We start from the raw sequence: 17,544 nt of genomic DNA on the forward strand, positions 1-17,544 counted from the left end.
TCGCCGGAGCCCAGCAGGTCGAGGCTGCGGTGGCCGGGAGCGGCCACTGTACTCCAATCAGGGCGACAGAGTGAGACTCCAACTAAAAAAAAAAAAAAAAATGACTTTTCAACTGTAAATACCCCATGAGTGGGTTAGGGAAGCCATTTGTAGTGTGTTCAGTTTTGTCTTCAGCTAGGATGTTTCTGGCTATAAGGAACAAATACCTAATAGCCTCCAAGTATAATACAGAGTTTCCTCTCCTACAACAAGCATGGACTCTAGACCATACAGCTTCAGTCCCTCTTTCTGTTCTGCCATGACTGCCTGGTAGCAGAGTGGCTACAGCCATTCCAGGCATTAAGTCCAGATGTGACAAAATCCAGAGTCTTTAATTCTTGGGTCCCTGTTTCAGAATGGGAAACTTTCCTCAAAGCCTCTTGAAGACTTCCTGTCCTGTCTCAGCAGCTAGAAACAGATCAAGTACCCATGTCTAAATCCACCACAGGCAAGGGGAATGAGATCACCATGATTGGTTTAGACATATGTGTATTAGTCTACTCAGGCTCCCATAACGTAATACCACAGACCAGGGTCTTAAACAACAACCTTTATTTTTTATATTCTGGAGACTGGAAGTTCAAGAACAAGGTACCAGCAAGGCTGGTTTCTGGTGAGGCCTCTCTCTTTGACTTGCAGATGGCTGCCTTCCTGCTGTGTCCTCTCATGGCTTTTCTTTTGTATATGCATCCTTGTGGTCTCTTTCTCTTCCTATAGGGACACCAATCCTATTGAATTAGGGCCCCACCTTTATGATTTCTGTTCATCTTAATAGCTTCTTAAGGGCCCTGTCTCCAAATACAGTCACATTGGAGATTAGGGCATCAACATGAATTTGGGGGGTTATAATTCAGTCCATAACAAGACACAACCTGATTTGTGGTGGGACAGAAACCTGAGTAAAATCAGGGCTCGGAGGTGGGGATATCAACTGTATCTCTATGGTCAACTCTCACTCTTAATTATTTAGGCAACACCTATGGCACAGAGGGACACAACTGGACAGGGTGGAATTTTACTTAAGAAAATCCCTTTTAGTTTTTGATTTTGGGGCCAGACTTAGATACAAATCTCATTTTCACCACTTCTTGGGAAGTGGCTTAACTTGTCTGAGCTCTGGCTTACTCAAAATGGGGATAGTTTTCTAGGGACCTCACAAGGCTGTGATGAAGAGTAAATGAGAAGAGGGAGGGAAAGCACTTACTTGTACCAGCCTCTGGGGCAGTGCTCAGTGTCCAGTCATTAGCTCTCATTTTAGGTGACCTTCCACAAACCATTGCCCTAAAGGATACTTCTTCCATTGATTTTTTTTTTTTTTAAAGCAGGAGCTCTTTAAAGTTATGTAATTGTCTTAAGATAGCTCTAAAGCCATTAACAGTATTCCAATAAGTAAAACATTTACTTCCTTTGGGGGAAAAATATGCTTCAAAATGTGTTGAAGAACGTAGCATCTGATGCTGGATTCATGCCTGGCTGCCGTCACCAGATATGTGACCTTGGGTAAAACTCGTCACTGTTCAAGGCTGGTTTCTCATCTATAAAATGGGAGAATAGAGTGCCTGACTCATGGGTGATTGGGAGAGGTGAGACTGTGAGTGCAAAGGGCTTCTCACTGTGACTGGCAGGTATTCAGCTGTGACCCAGTGTTGGTTGCTTGTATGATTAAGCACACCGTGGGTACCTCATGAAATGGGGAAAGATGTGGGAATCCAAGGAGAGGAGGGAGCAAAGTCACTTCCATTCTCATTGGTGCCCTGAAGCACAGGGGTGTCTCTCACCATCCTGTAGTGACCCTGCAGATGGGATGGTGCCACCTTTTTCCTCTGCATAAGGCCAAGGAGATTAGGGTTAAGCAGATGTGGTAACTCAACCTGAGTCTCCACTGGTAGTTGGTGAGACTGAATGTGAACACAGGTGTGCCTGGTGTCAGGACCCAGCTCTTCTTCATCGTGTCAAATGCCATTGAAAGTGAACTTTTTCCCCCCTGCCTTCCCCATCCCTATCAACCACTGAGAATTATGTACATGGACAGGTGGCTACATCCATTTTAGAGTATTACTTTGGAACTCTCTTAGAAATGTTACTTTAGATCCTTAAACCTGATGTTTTTTTTTTTAATTTTTATTTTTAATGTATTAGACTCTGCTGACTGAGATGATGGAGAGATGTAAGAAACTAGGAAACAAGTAAGTATTTTAATATAAAGCATGAGTTTGAAAATGGAGTTGGCTGCTTTTTTTGAGCGTGGTGAGCTTACGCGTGTGAGAGCTGACGAGAGGCAGGGTGGCATGGGGGCTTAGAATGCTGGAGTCCCATTTGCTGGCCTCAGACCTTGGCTCCATTCCATCTTAGCCTTGTGAACTCAGGCTGCTTACTTGTCCTTTCTATGCCTCCATTTTCTCATCTGTAAAACAGATAAAAATAAAAGTCCTTTCTCCATGGGGCTGTGATTGGCAGTGGGGCCAAGATGAACTTGATCTTCCTGCGCCCTACATATATGAGGTTTCCCTTCTACTCTCCTTTCAATAAACAGCTTTGTGTGGGTTTTGTTTACCACTCTGTCCCTCATGCCTAGAACATGAGATCTCTTTCATTAGCAATCTCTTGTGTAAGAGGTGTGATATATATTTGCAGCATAGATTGATATTGTTACTTAATGTTTAGTTTTATTAGTGCACTGGCCTATTGAAGGTGTACTTTTCTTCTTTTTAAATAGATTGGATCACTTGCTGACATACCTGTGTATCCATCCATTTACCCATGTAAAATGCAGTTAATTCAACATTTATCCATTTCCAAATATGTACAGAATACCCTGCTAGTCTCTGGAGGTTGCCTTTTTCCTCGGGTCTTTTTTCCCCCAACCTTTACCGTTAAAGACCTGTCAGTCATCCTTCCCAGCAATATACATCTAAAATTCAAGCAACTTTCATTAAGGGAAGCTTGGTTGACTTGGTGCATTTGTGTCTTGTAGCGCCTTGCTGTTGAATTCTGTGATGTCAGCCTTCCGGGCTGAGTTCATTGCCACCAGGTCTATGGATTTCATTGGCATGATTAAAGAGTGCGATGAGTCTGGTTTCCCCAAGGTAGGCTCTTGATTTAATGCTCAGCAGGAGAACAAATAGGCTGTGTCTATCCGATAGCTCTCCAGGGAGAATTCTGTGTTCAGGACAGTGTGGGCTAACTGGAAAACAAGCAAAAGCTCTGTTTCCAAGGACAGTGATGGAAGATGAGTTCAAGATTGGGATTGTTAGACACCATGAGTCCTAAATCTATCAAATTAGCTTACCATGAAGTATTTAGGAAAGATTTTGGTCTAATATCTTTAAAAATCTATTTTCACCAATCATTTGTGAAAAGCTCCGTCCTGCAGAGTATTATGGCCCACCATTTAGACCAATATGTAGAGTAAATCTTTATTGTGAGCTTCTCAATATGACTTGAGTAAGATCTGCGGTCAAGTTTCAGAAAGAGGTTGTTGGAAGATTGACCGTGAGAAGGGTTAAACGTTGCAATCTTTTTTTTTTATTTTAAACTTTGAGTTGCTTTGATTTAAAATCTCCAGTAACATGATGGTTTGATATTTTTGTTAGCATCTCCTTTTTCGCTCACTGGGGTTAAACTTGGCCTTGGCTGATCCCCCTGAGAGTGATCGACTTCAGATTCTCAATGAAGCTTGGAAAGTTATCACTAAATTGAAAAATCCACAGGTGGGTGACCATATGGACTTTAAATTGATCACTTTTTGTCAAAGTTATGTAACATACTCTTTCTTTTAAAAAATTGTCATTTATCTAGTTATACCTCTTTCTTTAAAAAAGAAATCTGTTTCTTTTCATTGTATTATTTGTTTGCCTATGATGGAGAACTTATAGCTTTAAAGATATACTTCTTCGATTTTTGTATCCCAATTCTTGAAACCTTAAGATTTACCTGAAATTTACCTTCTCAGCATTTCAGTTAGACCTAGGATGCTCCTGGCTTTTTCATGTGAATGAAATAACTATTTACTTCCCTTTCCATTTCTTCTTCTTTTCCCTTAAAGTATCAGAACAGAAGAGATATACTGGCTGGCTACACTTTTCCTTGACTATTTTTTCCCTATTGGGTGTTTTCCTGGGCAGGCAGCCTAACTCAAGTGGTTACTGTCATGGGCCCCCAGCACTTGCTTCAACAAATGTTTTCTTATCTAAATTCTTCAGTGCTTGCTTAAGCTCTTTGCAAAATCTATGCATCACCCCTCTATAGGACAAGTTTTGTTTTGTTTTAAAGCAGCAAGCCTGTTGTTTTTATTTTGTTTGGTTTTTTTTCAGAACATGCAAAAATCACATTTTAAGCAAAGCCTGAGTCTTTAACCAGATCCTATATCAGTTTCTCTCCACTGAAGTGTGGTGAGGGCTTCCCACTGTTACCTGCAGAGTGCTGCCCTTTGATTCTTCCAATTCTCTAAGCATGGTAGAGCTTCCCAGATTTCCATCGTGGCTCAAGGAACAATTCTAGAATACAAGTTAATTAGTTTCAAGAAACTGTATTTTTTCTATAACTCACTTCTCATGGTTAAATATAAGTGGCTCAGAACTTTTTGTAAATGAGCCACTCTTGTAATTCTTTCCCTTTAAAAAAATTGTCAATAATAGGTATAGGTAGTTTGGGATTACATGGATGGGAGGAGGGTGAGGGATGAAAAATTACCTGTTGGGTACAATGTATTCCACTCAGGTGATGGTACACTAAAATCCCAGACTTCATTATTGTACAATTCATCCCTGTCACCACTCTTTCCTTTTTCTTTGAGAATATATAACCACTCTTCTAATTCTTATCACTTTTCAATTCTTTTAATTGTCAGAGTCCTTGAAGGGACTTATAAATGATGAACTTTTACTGTGAGACAAACTGTGCGGTGCTTAATGTAAAGACGTGTAACTTTTTCTCTGTAGGACTACATTAATTGTGCTGAAGTGTGGGTAGAATACACCTGCAGACATTTCACGGTATGTATGACTGTGGTATTGTTTCTCCAAGAATGTTTTATGTTTATAATAGTGAATGAGTCTAGTTTAAGTATTTAAGTATTTTATAATGGTAATTATTCTTATCTTTTATGGCAGTTGCATTCTATACAATAAAGTGTGATAGAATATGAGTATATGAGGGGGACCCCCCAAAAAACCTGGAATTATCTTTCTGGAGGGCAGGCCCCTTGTAGTTTAGGCTTCCCCCACTAGGTAAGTGTTCTAGGGACCCACCTGCATCAGTGTACTAGCTAGTGTTGTGAGAGGCTGTGTTTAGCTTCAGTGACTTTTTTTTTTGAGACTCTTTCAATGTGTTTGCTTGTTTCTTTTCTTTTCCTTTTTTTTTTTTTTGAGTTGGAGTCTGTTACTAAGGCTGGAGTGCAGTGGCACACTCACGGCCACCGCATCCTCGATCTGCCGGGGCTCAGACGATCCTCCTGCTTCAACCTTCCAAGTAGCTGGAACTACAGGTGTGTGCTACCATGCCTGGCTAATTTTTTGATTTATTGTAGAGATGAGGGCTCGCTAAATTGCTTAGGCTGGTCTTGAACCCCTGTACTCTCGCCTCGTCTTCCTGGGATTACAGGCTTAAACCACCACACCCAGCCTGCCCATTTCTTAACCACCCTGAGTGTTCAGCAGTTTTTGACCAAAAATGGCATAACCCTTGGTGCCTCACTCTCTCTGTTTACCCAGTTTTGCTCTGAGTGACTTTTTTTTGTTTTCCCAGATGAAAAAGTTCTCAAAGGGAAACATTTTGCCCATGTGGAAGAGGTGAAACAAAAAGTGGCAGAAGCACTAAAAAGGCATCCAAATGAATGAGTTCAGAAACTGTTTTGAACAGTGGAAAAAGTATCTTGATAGGTGTATTGCTTCAAATGGAGAGAGAGTACTTTGAAGGTTACTGAAGCTTAAATATGTCAGAATAAGTACACTTTAAAAAAAATTAATTCCAGCTTTTTTGGGTCCCCCCTTGTATGTACTATAACATATATCCTGCTTACATGTAAATTTGAGAAATGTGTTCTACAAAGTTAAACAATTTCTTTTGACCATAGGACATCTTAGATGCTTTTATGTTAAAGTGCCTTGTGACTTTTCAGATGGTCTAGTAAGCATTCCCAAACATATCTGACTTGTATGTAATTTTTTTCCTAAGTAAACGGACATACTTCTTTCCATAGACACAGACTAGAACCACATTTTGGGGAACACTGAGCTTTCAAAGAGCAGAGACTTTAGAAGCAGGTAGAAATGGATTCAAATCCTATTGCCAGGGTTGTTATTTTTAATCATCTTTTAAAAATTGAAGTATAGGCCAGCACTTTGGGAAGCCAGGGCTAGAGGATTACTTGAGCCTAGGAGTTCGATACCAGCCTGGGCAATATAGTGAGACCTTGTCTCTACAAAAAAAAAAACCAAAATATTATCTGGGTGTGGTGGCATGTGCCTGTAGTCCCACTACTTGAGAGACTGAGGCGGGAGGAGCACCTGAACCCAGGAGTTTAAGACTGCAGGGAGCCATGTTCATGTTACTGCACTCGAGCCTGGGTGACAGAGCAAGATCCTGTCTTAAAAAATAAAAAAATAGATAAAAAGGAGAAAAAAGAAGGGTCTAACATGTTTAAAAAGAAAAATAAAGAAAAAATGCATCATGAGGGAGAGGAAAAAAAAGGAAAAAAAAGAATGAAGTTTTAAAAAATGAAGTGTAGTATTGCTGTGGTTTGAATGTTTGTGTCCCTGCAAATTTTATATATTGAAACCTAATCCCCAATGTGATAGTATTAAGAGATGAAGTCTTCAAGAGGTGATTAGGTCATTTGGGTAGAGCCCTCATGAATTGAATTAGTGCCCTTATAAAAGAAGCCCGAAGGAGCTCCTTGGCCTCTTCCAAGTGAGGACTCATCGAAAAGATAATGTCTGTGAGGAAGCAGGCCCTCACCAGACACCAAATCTACCACTGCCTCGACCTGAGACTTTTCAACCTCCAAAACAGTGAGAAGTAAATTTCTATTTTATGGTATTTTATTATATCAGCCTGAATGGACTAAGACAAGCACACATTTCCAAAAAATGCATACAGAGGGTACCAAAAAAAATGCATACATTTTAAGAAAGGAAGAAAACTATATTAAAATTGTAATACTATATACCAATAGCAAAAATTGAATACAAGTCATGTTTGACTTCTGCAATTACAAGAGGTGTTCAAAGTGTTTACCATCAGCTTCCAGGCACTTCTGATTATGGTGAACATCTCTTAAGATGTGTATACATTTTTTGAACTATATCATAAGTTTGCTGCTCAATGAATTTTCACAAAGTATATTCACATAATCACCATCTAGCACAAGAAATAGTAAATAACTTACCCCTTAAGGGTCCCCAGCACCACCCCTCCCATCCTTCAAGCCTTTGGGGAGTTGAGGGTTACCATCCTGGCCTCTGATACCAGAAATTGGTTTTGCCTTATTTTGAGCATGTATAGATGTTGGCCTCTGGATTTTGTTTGTTTCCTCCAGTTTTTATTTTACATTTTATTATGGAAATCTCAAACATATCTCCTGTACCCATCAGCTAGGAATTATAGGAATTACCAATTTATGACAAATCTTATTTCATATATGTTCTTACCACCTTCCCACCCCTGGAATTTTTGGAAGACAACTCAGACATTATAAAACATCTGTCAATATTTTAGCATTCTGTAAAATATAAGGATTCCCTTTTTTAAACAAAAATTGAAATTATCCTAACTAAAAAAGTTAATAATTCCTTAATATCAGTAAATATTAATTATTATCTGAATTGCCTTGCAATTTTTTTTTAGTTTATTTGTTCAAATTAGGATTAAAATAAGATACATACATTGCAGTAGGCTTCTTAGGGTACTTTTGATCTGTAAGTTCTCTCTCAATCTCTCCTGCTCTACCTTTCTTTTTTTCCCCTATAATTTATTTGTTGAAGAAATTTGGTCTTTTGTCCTGTAGAGTTTCCACAACTAGATTTTGCCAGTTGCATCCTTGTGTTGGTGTTTAGCATGTTCTTCTGCCTTCAATATTTCCTGTAAAGCAGTAGTTAGTTCCAGATACTTAAATACCATTCTTACCTTGTGAGCCATATAAAAACAGGTACTAGGCTGATTGGGCTATAGTTGGCTGACTGATAGAGGTGACAACATGAACAGTGAGCAGTAGGTCAGACGCTTTGTGAAGAACAAATTTGTGCTCTTCCCACAATGCCTCATTGTTCTCAGAGGAGTGCCTGAGTGCAGGATGTGGAACAGGCAGGCAGGAAGTGGCATGGCTGATTTGACCACCACTCAAGGAAAGCAGGGATGATGCAGAGCCCCAGAACGTATGAGAACAGTGTTTAATACTGACTTGGTACAGGGCTGTGGTACTAGACCAGGTGATATAGATGGGATTTTTCTGTGGGATTTCTTCTAGCTCTGTTATTTGCAAAGGAATATTTGAAACCGTTTCCTGGAAGATATGTGATAGATATATTCTGAATATGTTCGTTCTTTCCCTCAGGAAAATGGTCAGAGATTGCCATTCAGTGTCTAATATAGGCTTGATTGATTTTTCTCATTTAGAAACGAGAAGTGAATACCGTTTTGGCTGATGTCATCAAGCACATGACTCCAGATCGCGCATTTGAAGATTCCTACCCTCAGGTAGCATTTGCATTTCTCATTTCAATGCTGTTAGAATTTTCAATCTGTTGACTCAGATAATCGTGTTGCATGGTTCAGGTTATAAAAAGGTCAGATAATACTATGTTTTAATCCTAGCTATTCTGTATTCTAACCATGTGCCCTTTGATCGGTTACTTAATCTTGTTGTGCCTATAAATGGGGATAATGAGAGTCCTACCTTCAGAGTTGTTGTGAGGATTAAATGAGATGTGATATGAGGAATCTTGACACAGCTGCTTGGCACACGGTAAATGCTGAATAAGTATCATCATCATTGTCACCAGTAAGGTGCCTATGTTTTTCAGTTAAATTAACTTTTCATGTAGAAATAGATTTAAATTTATTGGAAAGTTAAAAGACTAGCTTCAACAATTCTCATTAATCTTTGGAATTAATAGCTGTTAACATTTTGCCACATTTGCTTTATAATTATCATATGCATGTGTGCACACACATGTACACACATATACATAGATAGTACGTGTGTAAATTTTTTCTGAATCATTTGAGAATAATTTGCATACAGCATGCCACATCTTTACCCTAAAGAGTTCAATGAGTGTTTCTTATGAACAAAGATATTGTGCTATATAGCCATTGTTTCATTATCAACTTAAGGGAGTTGAACAATTGTAGATTACTATCATAAACTCCATAGTTCATACTCTGGTTTTGGCAGTTGACTTGGCTCAGTGTCCTTTATGCCAGGGGTTGGGTTTTCCCCCCTCTAGTATAGAATCCAGCTCAGGATCACTTGCTGTAAAATAACTCTTGATATTATTTTTTTTTTTTTCTTTTTTACCTAATAACATGTTATTCTGGTGCTATTGCCTGAGATTGATTTTGAACTGCACTTAGTATAGGGCAATTAGCTACACATTCTTGTAAGAATTTTAGAAATTTTATATTTTGCTAGTTTAAGAATTTTTCATCATTTACTAATTAAGATGGTTCAGTACAATTTACCAAGCAGCCCCTGAGTATCTGACATTTTTCTAGGTGTGATGAAAATAGTGCACAGTTATGCCTAGTGCCTGGTGCATAGTAAATAAATATTGTTGAATGAGTAAAGCGTGTAGAGGAGATGGAAGGTACCCTCTTGGCTTGTCAAGACTTTACATGAAAATTGATGTGCCTTTGAATTTTTGTTGAGGAATATTTAGTAAGACCTTGACTGCTAGGAACCCATTAATTGAAAACTTCAAATAGTGTAACGATTTTAAAGCAGTCTATTCCAAGAGGGAGGGGCTTATACTATGCTGTAATTCCATTATATTTAAAAGCAACTTATAAAAGATGCCATGCGGTCTGCCAGCATTCAGGACAACCATCCATATCAGTCATGAGCCCCTGGTCTGCAGGGAGGACCACATCAAGAAAGGTAACATTACATGGGTCTGTGGAAAATTGGCTTACTAAAGTTCTGGGACAAGAAAGTTTAGGATGAGCCTGGAACATATTTTTTTTGGTGCCAGAAAGTAAGGAAGTGATCAAAAAAACTGATAGAGCTTGTGAAAATGGCACAAGAGTAGCTTGAAGGGGCTCTGTAGGGCTCCTGGTTTTGAGCATCAAATGAAATTAAGACAATAATGAGCCCATTGAATAAAACAGGAATCCAGGAGTCCATCCTTATGATGAATAGATAAATAAATAGATTAATGAGGGAATTGAGAAATCATAGAGATGGAAAATCATCATTTTCTAGCCATTACTGTAAAGACAAGAATCATCCACCTTCAGACAAGAATCAATGCATGCTAAATCTGAGAGAGAAGTTAGAATGCAGTGATGAGAGAGAGAGATTTTGAGAGTATGATGAGGAGCAGGATTATTTGCATATCTTGAAGGGTATTGACTGAGTATTAATTGCAAGCTGGAAAATAGTGACTGTACAGCAGTTACCAGCTAATCAAAATTTATATCACGGATGAGGAACCAGTGATCCTGCAGATGTGGTACCCTAAGACAGACACAGCATCACCTATGTGTATTCCAGTAGAGAATCTAATCACGAGGGAATGTGAGACATGCCTGGAGGAACATTCTAAAATTCTTTAGAAATATCATTGCCTTGAATGACAAAAACAGGCAGAATTAACACAGACTAAAGAGACATGAAAATGGAGTGCAGTGTTCAGTCCAGACTGGATTCTATACAGAAGAGAGGAAAAAATCATGCTGAAAACGACTTTTAGAGGCCATTGACAAGATTGGAAATAGGTGGCAAATAGATTAAAGTATTGTCATTATGTCAGTGTTAATTTTCCTGAATTTGATAACAGCAAAGTGGAAATGTCAAAGAATATCATTATCCTTAGGAAATATAGAATGAATTATTAAAGAGTAAGGGACGTGATTCTTATAATCTACTCTCATGTGGTTCAGGAAAAAAATTGTGTGTCTTACAGGGAAAGATCCATAAATAAAGCACATTGGCAAAGTAGTAAAAATTGGTGGATGTGGGTGAAGAATATATGGGCATTCTCTGTACTATTTTTTTCAGCTTTTGTGAAGAATATATGGGCATTCTCTGTACTATTTTTTTCAGCTTTTCTGTAACTTTAAAATTGTTTCAAAATAAAAAGTTTAAAAATGTGCATGGACTGTGGGCTTACAGATTCCATCATTAGGTGGATGGATATAGGTGAGTAGATAAAGCAAATGTAGCAAAATGTTAACTTTCGTAGACTCTAAGAGGTGAATAACTGGGTATTTGTTGTATGATTCTTTCAATTTTCTTATGTTTGAGCATTTTTATAATGAAATGTTGGAGGCCTATCTTTTAAAATTATAGTTTGGGGGGTTGGGAGGGGTGGGGTGGGAATGGCAGTAGTGGGAATCTGCTGGGGGAGGGGAGCATACCTCATCAACAAGGGTACCTTCATAATGAACATTTGTATACCTAACTCTGAATTGTATCCCACATCTTTAAGATTAAAATTAAATAAAATTGCCATTTATGTGTAGCTGAACTAAAGTATTAACAAAATTTCTTGTTCTAAGGGTATTCTTTGCTTGGTGTTTCAGAAGCTATTTTAACCATTGCAGTATGTTATAATATTCTGCCTTGGAGTATTGTGTATCATGGTTTGAATTTTTTTATTAATCTTTTGATTGACTGACCTATTAAGCTGCCTAATTATGAAATGGGCTCTTACATCTTTATATTCTATGTTTTTAGACCTTGAGAGATTTCCTTTGCAGTAAACAAAGTGTTAGTAAATTTTCTTGATAGTAACTAGGAGAAGGAGTTATGTTTTATTTAGAAACATCTCCTTCTTGGTTTTCCTAGACCAAGGCCCTGTCATCCTTTCAGCAGGGACTGTTCATCTCAGGATGAGGGGTGGAGAACATCAGTACCTGGGCATTTCTGAGGCAGATGTCATAGACTGTGCCACTGTCTTTGGGCAATGCTGCAGTCTTTGACCTCACTGGCCAACTCCATCCAAATCCTCTCCGCTTGAAGTAGTTAAGAAACATGGGGCTACAGCCATGCTACCCGTCAAAAGAGGACTGGATTTAAAAAATGTGGTACATATACACGATGGAATACTACGCAGCCATAAAAAAGAACAGAATCATGAATTTCGCAGCAACCTGGATGGAACTAGAGTCTATAATACTGAGTGACCTCTCACAGAAACAAAGATCCGAGTATCACATGTTCTCACTCATATAATGGACCTTAAACATCCAATGCAATACTATATGAAAATGACTGACCATACTGGGAAACTATGGTGGGGGGAGGGAGATGGGATTAACAGTAGCAAATATCTGTCTGGGAACGGGGAAACACCCCATATCAACAGGGTGCCTGAATGAAACGCAATTGTACACCTAACCCTTAACTGTACCCCACAACTTCACAATAAAAAAAAAAAGAAAGAAAGAAACATGGGGCTACTATGAGCTAGGAATTGACAAACTATGGCCCATAAGCCATGTGTAGCCTGCCACCTGTTTTTGCAAATAAGTTTTATGATCACAGAGCCACGCAGATTTGTTTACATGTTGGCTTGGCTGCTTTTGTGATACAGTAGCTAAGTTGAGTAGCTAACTTTAATGGAGCGCAATCTGAGGGCAGGCACTACATCCAACCCCCTTTTTTTTTTTTTTTTTGAGTTGGAGTCTCACTCTGTCGCCCAGACTGGAGTGCAGTGGCCGCTCCCGGCCACCGCAGCCTCAACCTGCTGGGCTCTGGCGATCCTTCCGCTTCAGCCTTCCAAGTAGCCGGAACCTCAGGCGTGTGCTACCATGCCCGGCTAATTTTTTTTTTTATTTATTGTAGAGATGAGGTCTCGCCTGCCCAGGCGGGTCTCGAACCCACGGGCTCAGGCAATCCACTCACCTCAGCCTCCCAAAGGCACAGGATTACAGGCTGAGCCACCGAGCCCGGCTACATCCAGCTCTTTACATGAATCATCCCACTGAATTGCTTGTGAGGATTCAGTGGGATGGTACATCCAGCTCTTTACATGAACCATCCCACTGAATCCTCACAAGCAATAGAACCCAACCTTCTTGGCATCAGAGACCAGTTTTGTGGAAGACAGTTTTTCCTTGGACTGGGGAAGGAGGTTAGGGAGATCATCGGGCATTAGATTCTCATAAGGAGTGCACAACTTAGATTCCTCACGTGTAGTTCACAGTAGGGTTCTTGGTCCTATGGGAATCTAATGCTGCAGCTAATCTGACAGAAGGAGGAGCTCCACTTGCCCACTGCTCACTTTCTACTGTGCGGCCCAGTTCCTAACAGGCCACAGACTGGTACTGGTCACAGCCCCAGGGGTTGGGGATCTGTACCCCAATCTCCATTTCACAGATGAGGACACCGAGGCTTACGGCAGAGTTGCATTCCAAGACTACAGGATAGGATGTAAAGAGTAAATGGGCAAATCAGACTGTGACAGGGCCTAACCTACCCTAGTTCCTCATTCCTTGAGCAATCCAACTGTAGATTATGAACGGTGATTCCCTTAAAAAAAAAAAATACAAGTTTTATTAAATAAAACTTTTTTATTTTGCAGCTTCAGTTAATAATTAAGAAAGTTATTGCCCACTTCCATGACTTCTCAGTTCTTTTCTCCGTGGTAAGTAGCATTTCTTAATTATCTTTGGAAATTTGTGTCTGAGTCAGAGGTTCTCATTGTCTCAGTAATGTTTTCATGTTGTTCCAGGCCAAAATAAACACTCAACTGTTGCTTTCATAAAGTAGTTAGGTTTAATTAACTTAAGTATCTAGGTTCTAACAACTTAAGCGGCATTTGAAAAAATAATACACATAAACTGAAAGAAAAATATTTCAATTTCATTCATTACTTCCTAATGGGATGTGTGTGTCTGTTGGGCATTATACAACTTTTCAAACCTTCAGAACACTTTGAACACCTCCTCTTCATTTCTTCCCCACATCAATGTTCACAGAGTACTTGCTTTTTATCACACGATCTCATGTTGAAACTATGACATACGTTGAGCTGGTAGTTGTCTCAGTGTCTGACAGTTGAGATTTACTGATTCCCTCAAAAATTTAAAATATCCTGTGACATCTATTCGAGTTTGCTGCAGCACTCTGGGCAAAGAATCTAGGTTATTCTCTGTAGAAACATTCTCTATCCCCTCCTTAGCTTCCCTCTTCTGGGTTCCATTTATGTATACTCACAGGAGTGTAATTTTTTGGTGTTAGTACTAGAAGCTAAGATTTATAACAATATATCAGCATTGCTACACTTGCACTTTGGGGCCATAGTAAAATAAGGGTGACTTGAACACAAGCACTGCAATTCCATGAGAGTCAGTCTGATAACCAAGACAGCTAAGTGACCAATGAGTAGGTAGCATCTACAGTGTGGAGACACTAGACAAATGGAGGATTCGTATCCTGGGCAAAGCAGTGTAGTAAAGTGTGAGAGTTTATTACACTACTCAGAGCACTACAATTTAAAACTAAAGAATTGTTTATTTCTGAAATTTTTTATTTAATATTCATGCATGGCTGTTGACCCAGAGTAGCTGAAACCATGGAAAGTAAAAGTGCAGATAAGGGGGAAACTACTGTATTCCCGCTTTACAGTTGAGAAAACTGATGCTGAAAGAGGTAGAGTAACTTGCCTAAGGCTACACAGTTACTGAGGGAGGGGTCAGGAATCAGTGCCAGGCAGTGAGATTTTGAGGCCACTCTGAACAACTCTACTCAGGCTCTTCCTTCCCTCCTCGTCAATACAATCTCAAAAACACTGAAGTCAGCCTTACATTTTGCTACTTGGAAAGTTTATGGTCATCTAAAGGTTGCCCAGATAGTTCACAAAAATATAAACTGGTCCCGGCACCAATCCCTGGGACACATGTAAGTTGTTTTAATAGTAATAATTCTTAAAACCCCAGTGGGGTGTCCTTCCTGCTTTCAGGAATATCTTTGTCTGACCTGCCTCAGAGAGAAAAACATCCCTTCTGCTTTTTTTGACCTCCAGAGAAAAAGTGACCCACAGATTCCTTCCTTCCAGTAACTTGTGACATTTGCATATAGAGTGTTTTTTTTATTCTTAGGAAAAATTTCTGCCATTTCTGGACATGTTCCAAAAAGAGAGTGTGCGGGTGGAGGTTTGCAAATGCATCATGGAAGCCTTTATCAAGTGAGTGCAACAGTGCAGTCGCATTGGTTCCCAATGCTCTGGTGAAACCTGTTGATAAGAAATAAGTTCCTGCACTTTGAGGCCTGACGTGTACGTATTTCATACCAAAAACAACACTGGAGAGAAAACCACATTAAAAGCAGCAATCATGATAAAAATTTGAAATGAGAACTTAAGAAGACAAACTAGCAAATATTAGCATAAGCCTGGCCAGCAGCTACATTTTACTCCGATATGTTTTTAGAAGGAGCAGTCTTTTGATGAACTGCCTCAGGAGTAGTATTTTCAAGGATAAAAATAAAGGCACATTAATGAAAACATCAGCACTAGAAAGGTTTTCAACTTCAGTGTTTGGATATGTAGCTAATTTGCAATCAGTTGTAGGGTTTAGATTCTTTCTACTTTGGGAGGCCAAGGCAGGAGGATTGCTTGAGGCCAGGAGTTTGAGACCAGCCTGGGCAAAATAACGAGACCCTGTCTCTATAAAAGTAAAATACAGGCATAGTGGTATACATCTGTAGTCCTAGCTACCTGAGAGGCTGAGGCAAGAACATCACTTGAACTCTAGAGTTCAAAGCAGCAGTGAACTATGATCACACCACTGCACTCTGGCCTGGGTGACAAAAAAAAAAAAAATTAACTCATTTCATTGATTAAACCGCTGTTTCCTACTGCTGCCCTACAGCTAAATGGTACATGAAATAATTTTAAGGTGGTGCATGGAGAAAAGGTTTTTATTTTTATTTTAAAACTTATGCATTCATTTTAAATTTTATAGACAATATGTAAATAGTTTAATCTGTAATTTTGTGTACAGTATATTTTTAGGACAAGGTTAAGTTTAAAAAGTTAAAGTCGCTTTAAATATTTTGTTTTAGAAAATTGAGTTTGAATTTTGCTCCAATATGTTTTAGGCTTTTCTTGTTAACTTTCTAGAAGATTAACTCCTTCCTATGGATTAATTAATTAATTCATAATTACTACACTTGGAACATATACCTCCTTTATTTACCTAAAGATTTGTTTTAAGAGATTGTCCCTTTCTATTATTTGAAAAACCAAGTTAATAATTTTACCTAGCACTTAACACAGTTATAAACAGATTGTGGACAGGTTCAGAAGGTACAGGAAGCATAGTAAGAAAACAGGTTTGCCCTTTACCTGGCTTAGGAAAGGGCACAGATTTCCCACGAGTTCTCAGTTAGGAGAAGTTATAATGGGTATAGAGGAGCAACCGTGTTATTTAAAGAAGAATTAAGACGACCAGAACATGGCCCATGACTGTTAAACGGGGCTGGGTGAAATGCCAGCCGGGTGACTTGCAGCTTCTCCAGTATGTACTGTGGATGAGAACCAAATCCATGTGCTTGCATTGCTGTTGGTGGACAGAGCTTTGACCGTTATCTTTACATGTCTCCTAGGCATCAACAAGAGCCCACCAAGGACCCTGTCATCTTGAACGCCCTTTTGCACGTTTGCAAGACCATGCATGACTCCGTGAAGTAAGCTGTGCTTAAAGCTGACTTGTAACAAGGATTGTGCCTCAATACCACCTAACAGTACATTAGGGAATGACTGCTTAAAGCTGCCACCATGAATAATTTTACTTCATTGGGTCTATTAAGATACTTGCTAATGAGGACATTCTGGTCCATGAGAGGAGGGAGACTGAGGATAACCTTGTTGAGAAAGTGACATGGCAGATGTTTTTACAAAGGGATTTCTGTTGGGGGGAAAAAGGCTGGTTTCATTCAAGTGAACTCAGATTCCATGTCTGCTGGAGATTTCTGAGAGCAGCAGATAATACAATAATGAGCTCACTCATCCAGGAATATAGCCTTTTAATGTTATCTCATTAATAGCCAGTTATTTGAAATTCAAATGAAATTGCATACATTTCTTACATGCTCAGTATACTTGAGGCTCAGACCTATCCACAGGCCTCACCTTTCAGTCAGAGGCTGAAATATCACTCCTTTGCTTTCTAGTTTTTGTTTTTCAAACATGTTTCCATTTGACCATGCTTAAGGCAATTCCTACTTATTTGTGGCTGAAATTTTAGTCCCTAAAGAATTTTTCAACACAGGAGCTTGATTTACTGGAAAATGTTACAAAAATGGAGAAAATTGTTTTGGAACTCATGAATCGTATTTCT

General features: G+C 39.1%; 1 protein-coding gene across 4 annotated transcripts in view; it reads left to right on the forward strand.

Annotated features, from left to right (window-relative positions):
* CUNH16orf62 (chromosome unknown C16orf62 homolog) overlaps window positions 1-17,544 on the forward strand; it is a 137,805-nt gene that overhangs the window by 69,169 nt on the left and 51,092 nt on the right. For all 4 annotated transcript variants that reach the window (XM_008062320.2, XM_021714484.1, XM_021714480.1 and 1 more), the window contains 8 exons: window positions 2,179-2,225; window positions 3,014-3,125; window positions 3,633-3,749; window positions 4,980-5,033; window positions 8,653-8,733; window positions 13,785-13,847; window positions 15,304-15,389; window positions 16,811-16,891. In XM_008062320.2, the coding sequence (XP_008060511.1) occupies window positions 2,179-2,225; window positions 3,014-3,125; window positions 3,633-3,749; window positions 4,980-5,033; window positions 8,653-8,733; window positions 13,785-13,847; window positions 15,304-15,389; window positions 16,811-16,891 (641 nt within the window). The remainder of the gene's footprint in view (window positions 1-2,178; window positions 2,226-3,013; window positions 3,126-3,632; window positions 3,750-4,979; window positions 5,034-8,652; window positions 8,734-13,784; window positions 13,848-15,303; window positions 15,390-16,810; window positions 16,892-17,544) is intronic.

This window comes from Carlito syrichta, unplaced genomic scaffold, assembly GCF_000164805.1.
Source record: "Carlito syrichta isolate Samal-C Ts95f unplaced genomic scaffold, Tarsius_syrichta-2.0.1 Scaffold95881, whole genome shotgun sequence".
NCBI classification, from domain to species: domain Eukaryota; kingdom Metazoa; phylum Chordata; class Mammalia; order Primates; family Tarsiidae; genus Carlito; species Carlito syrichta.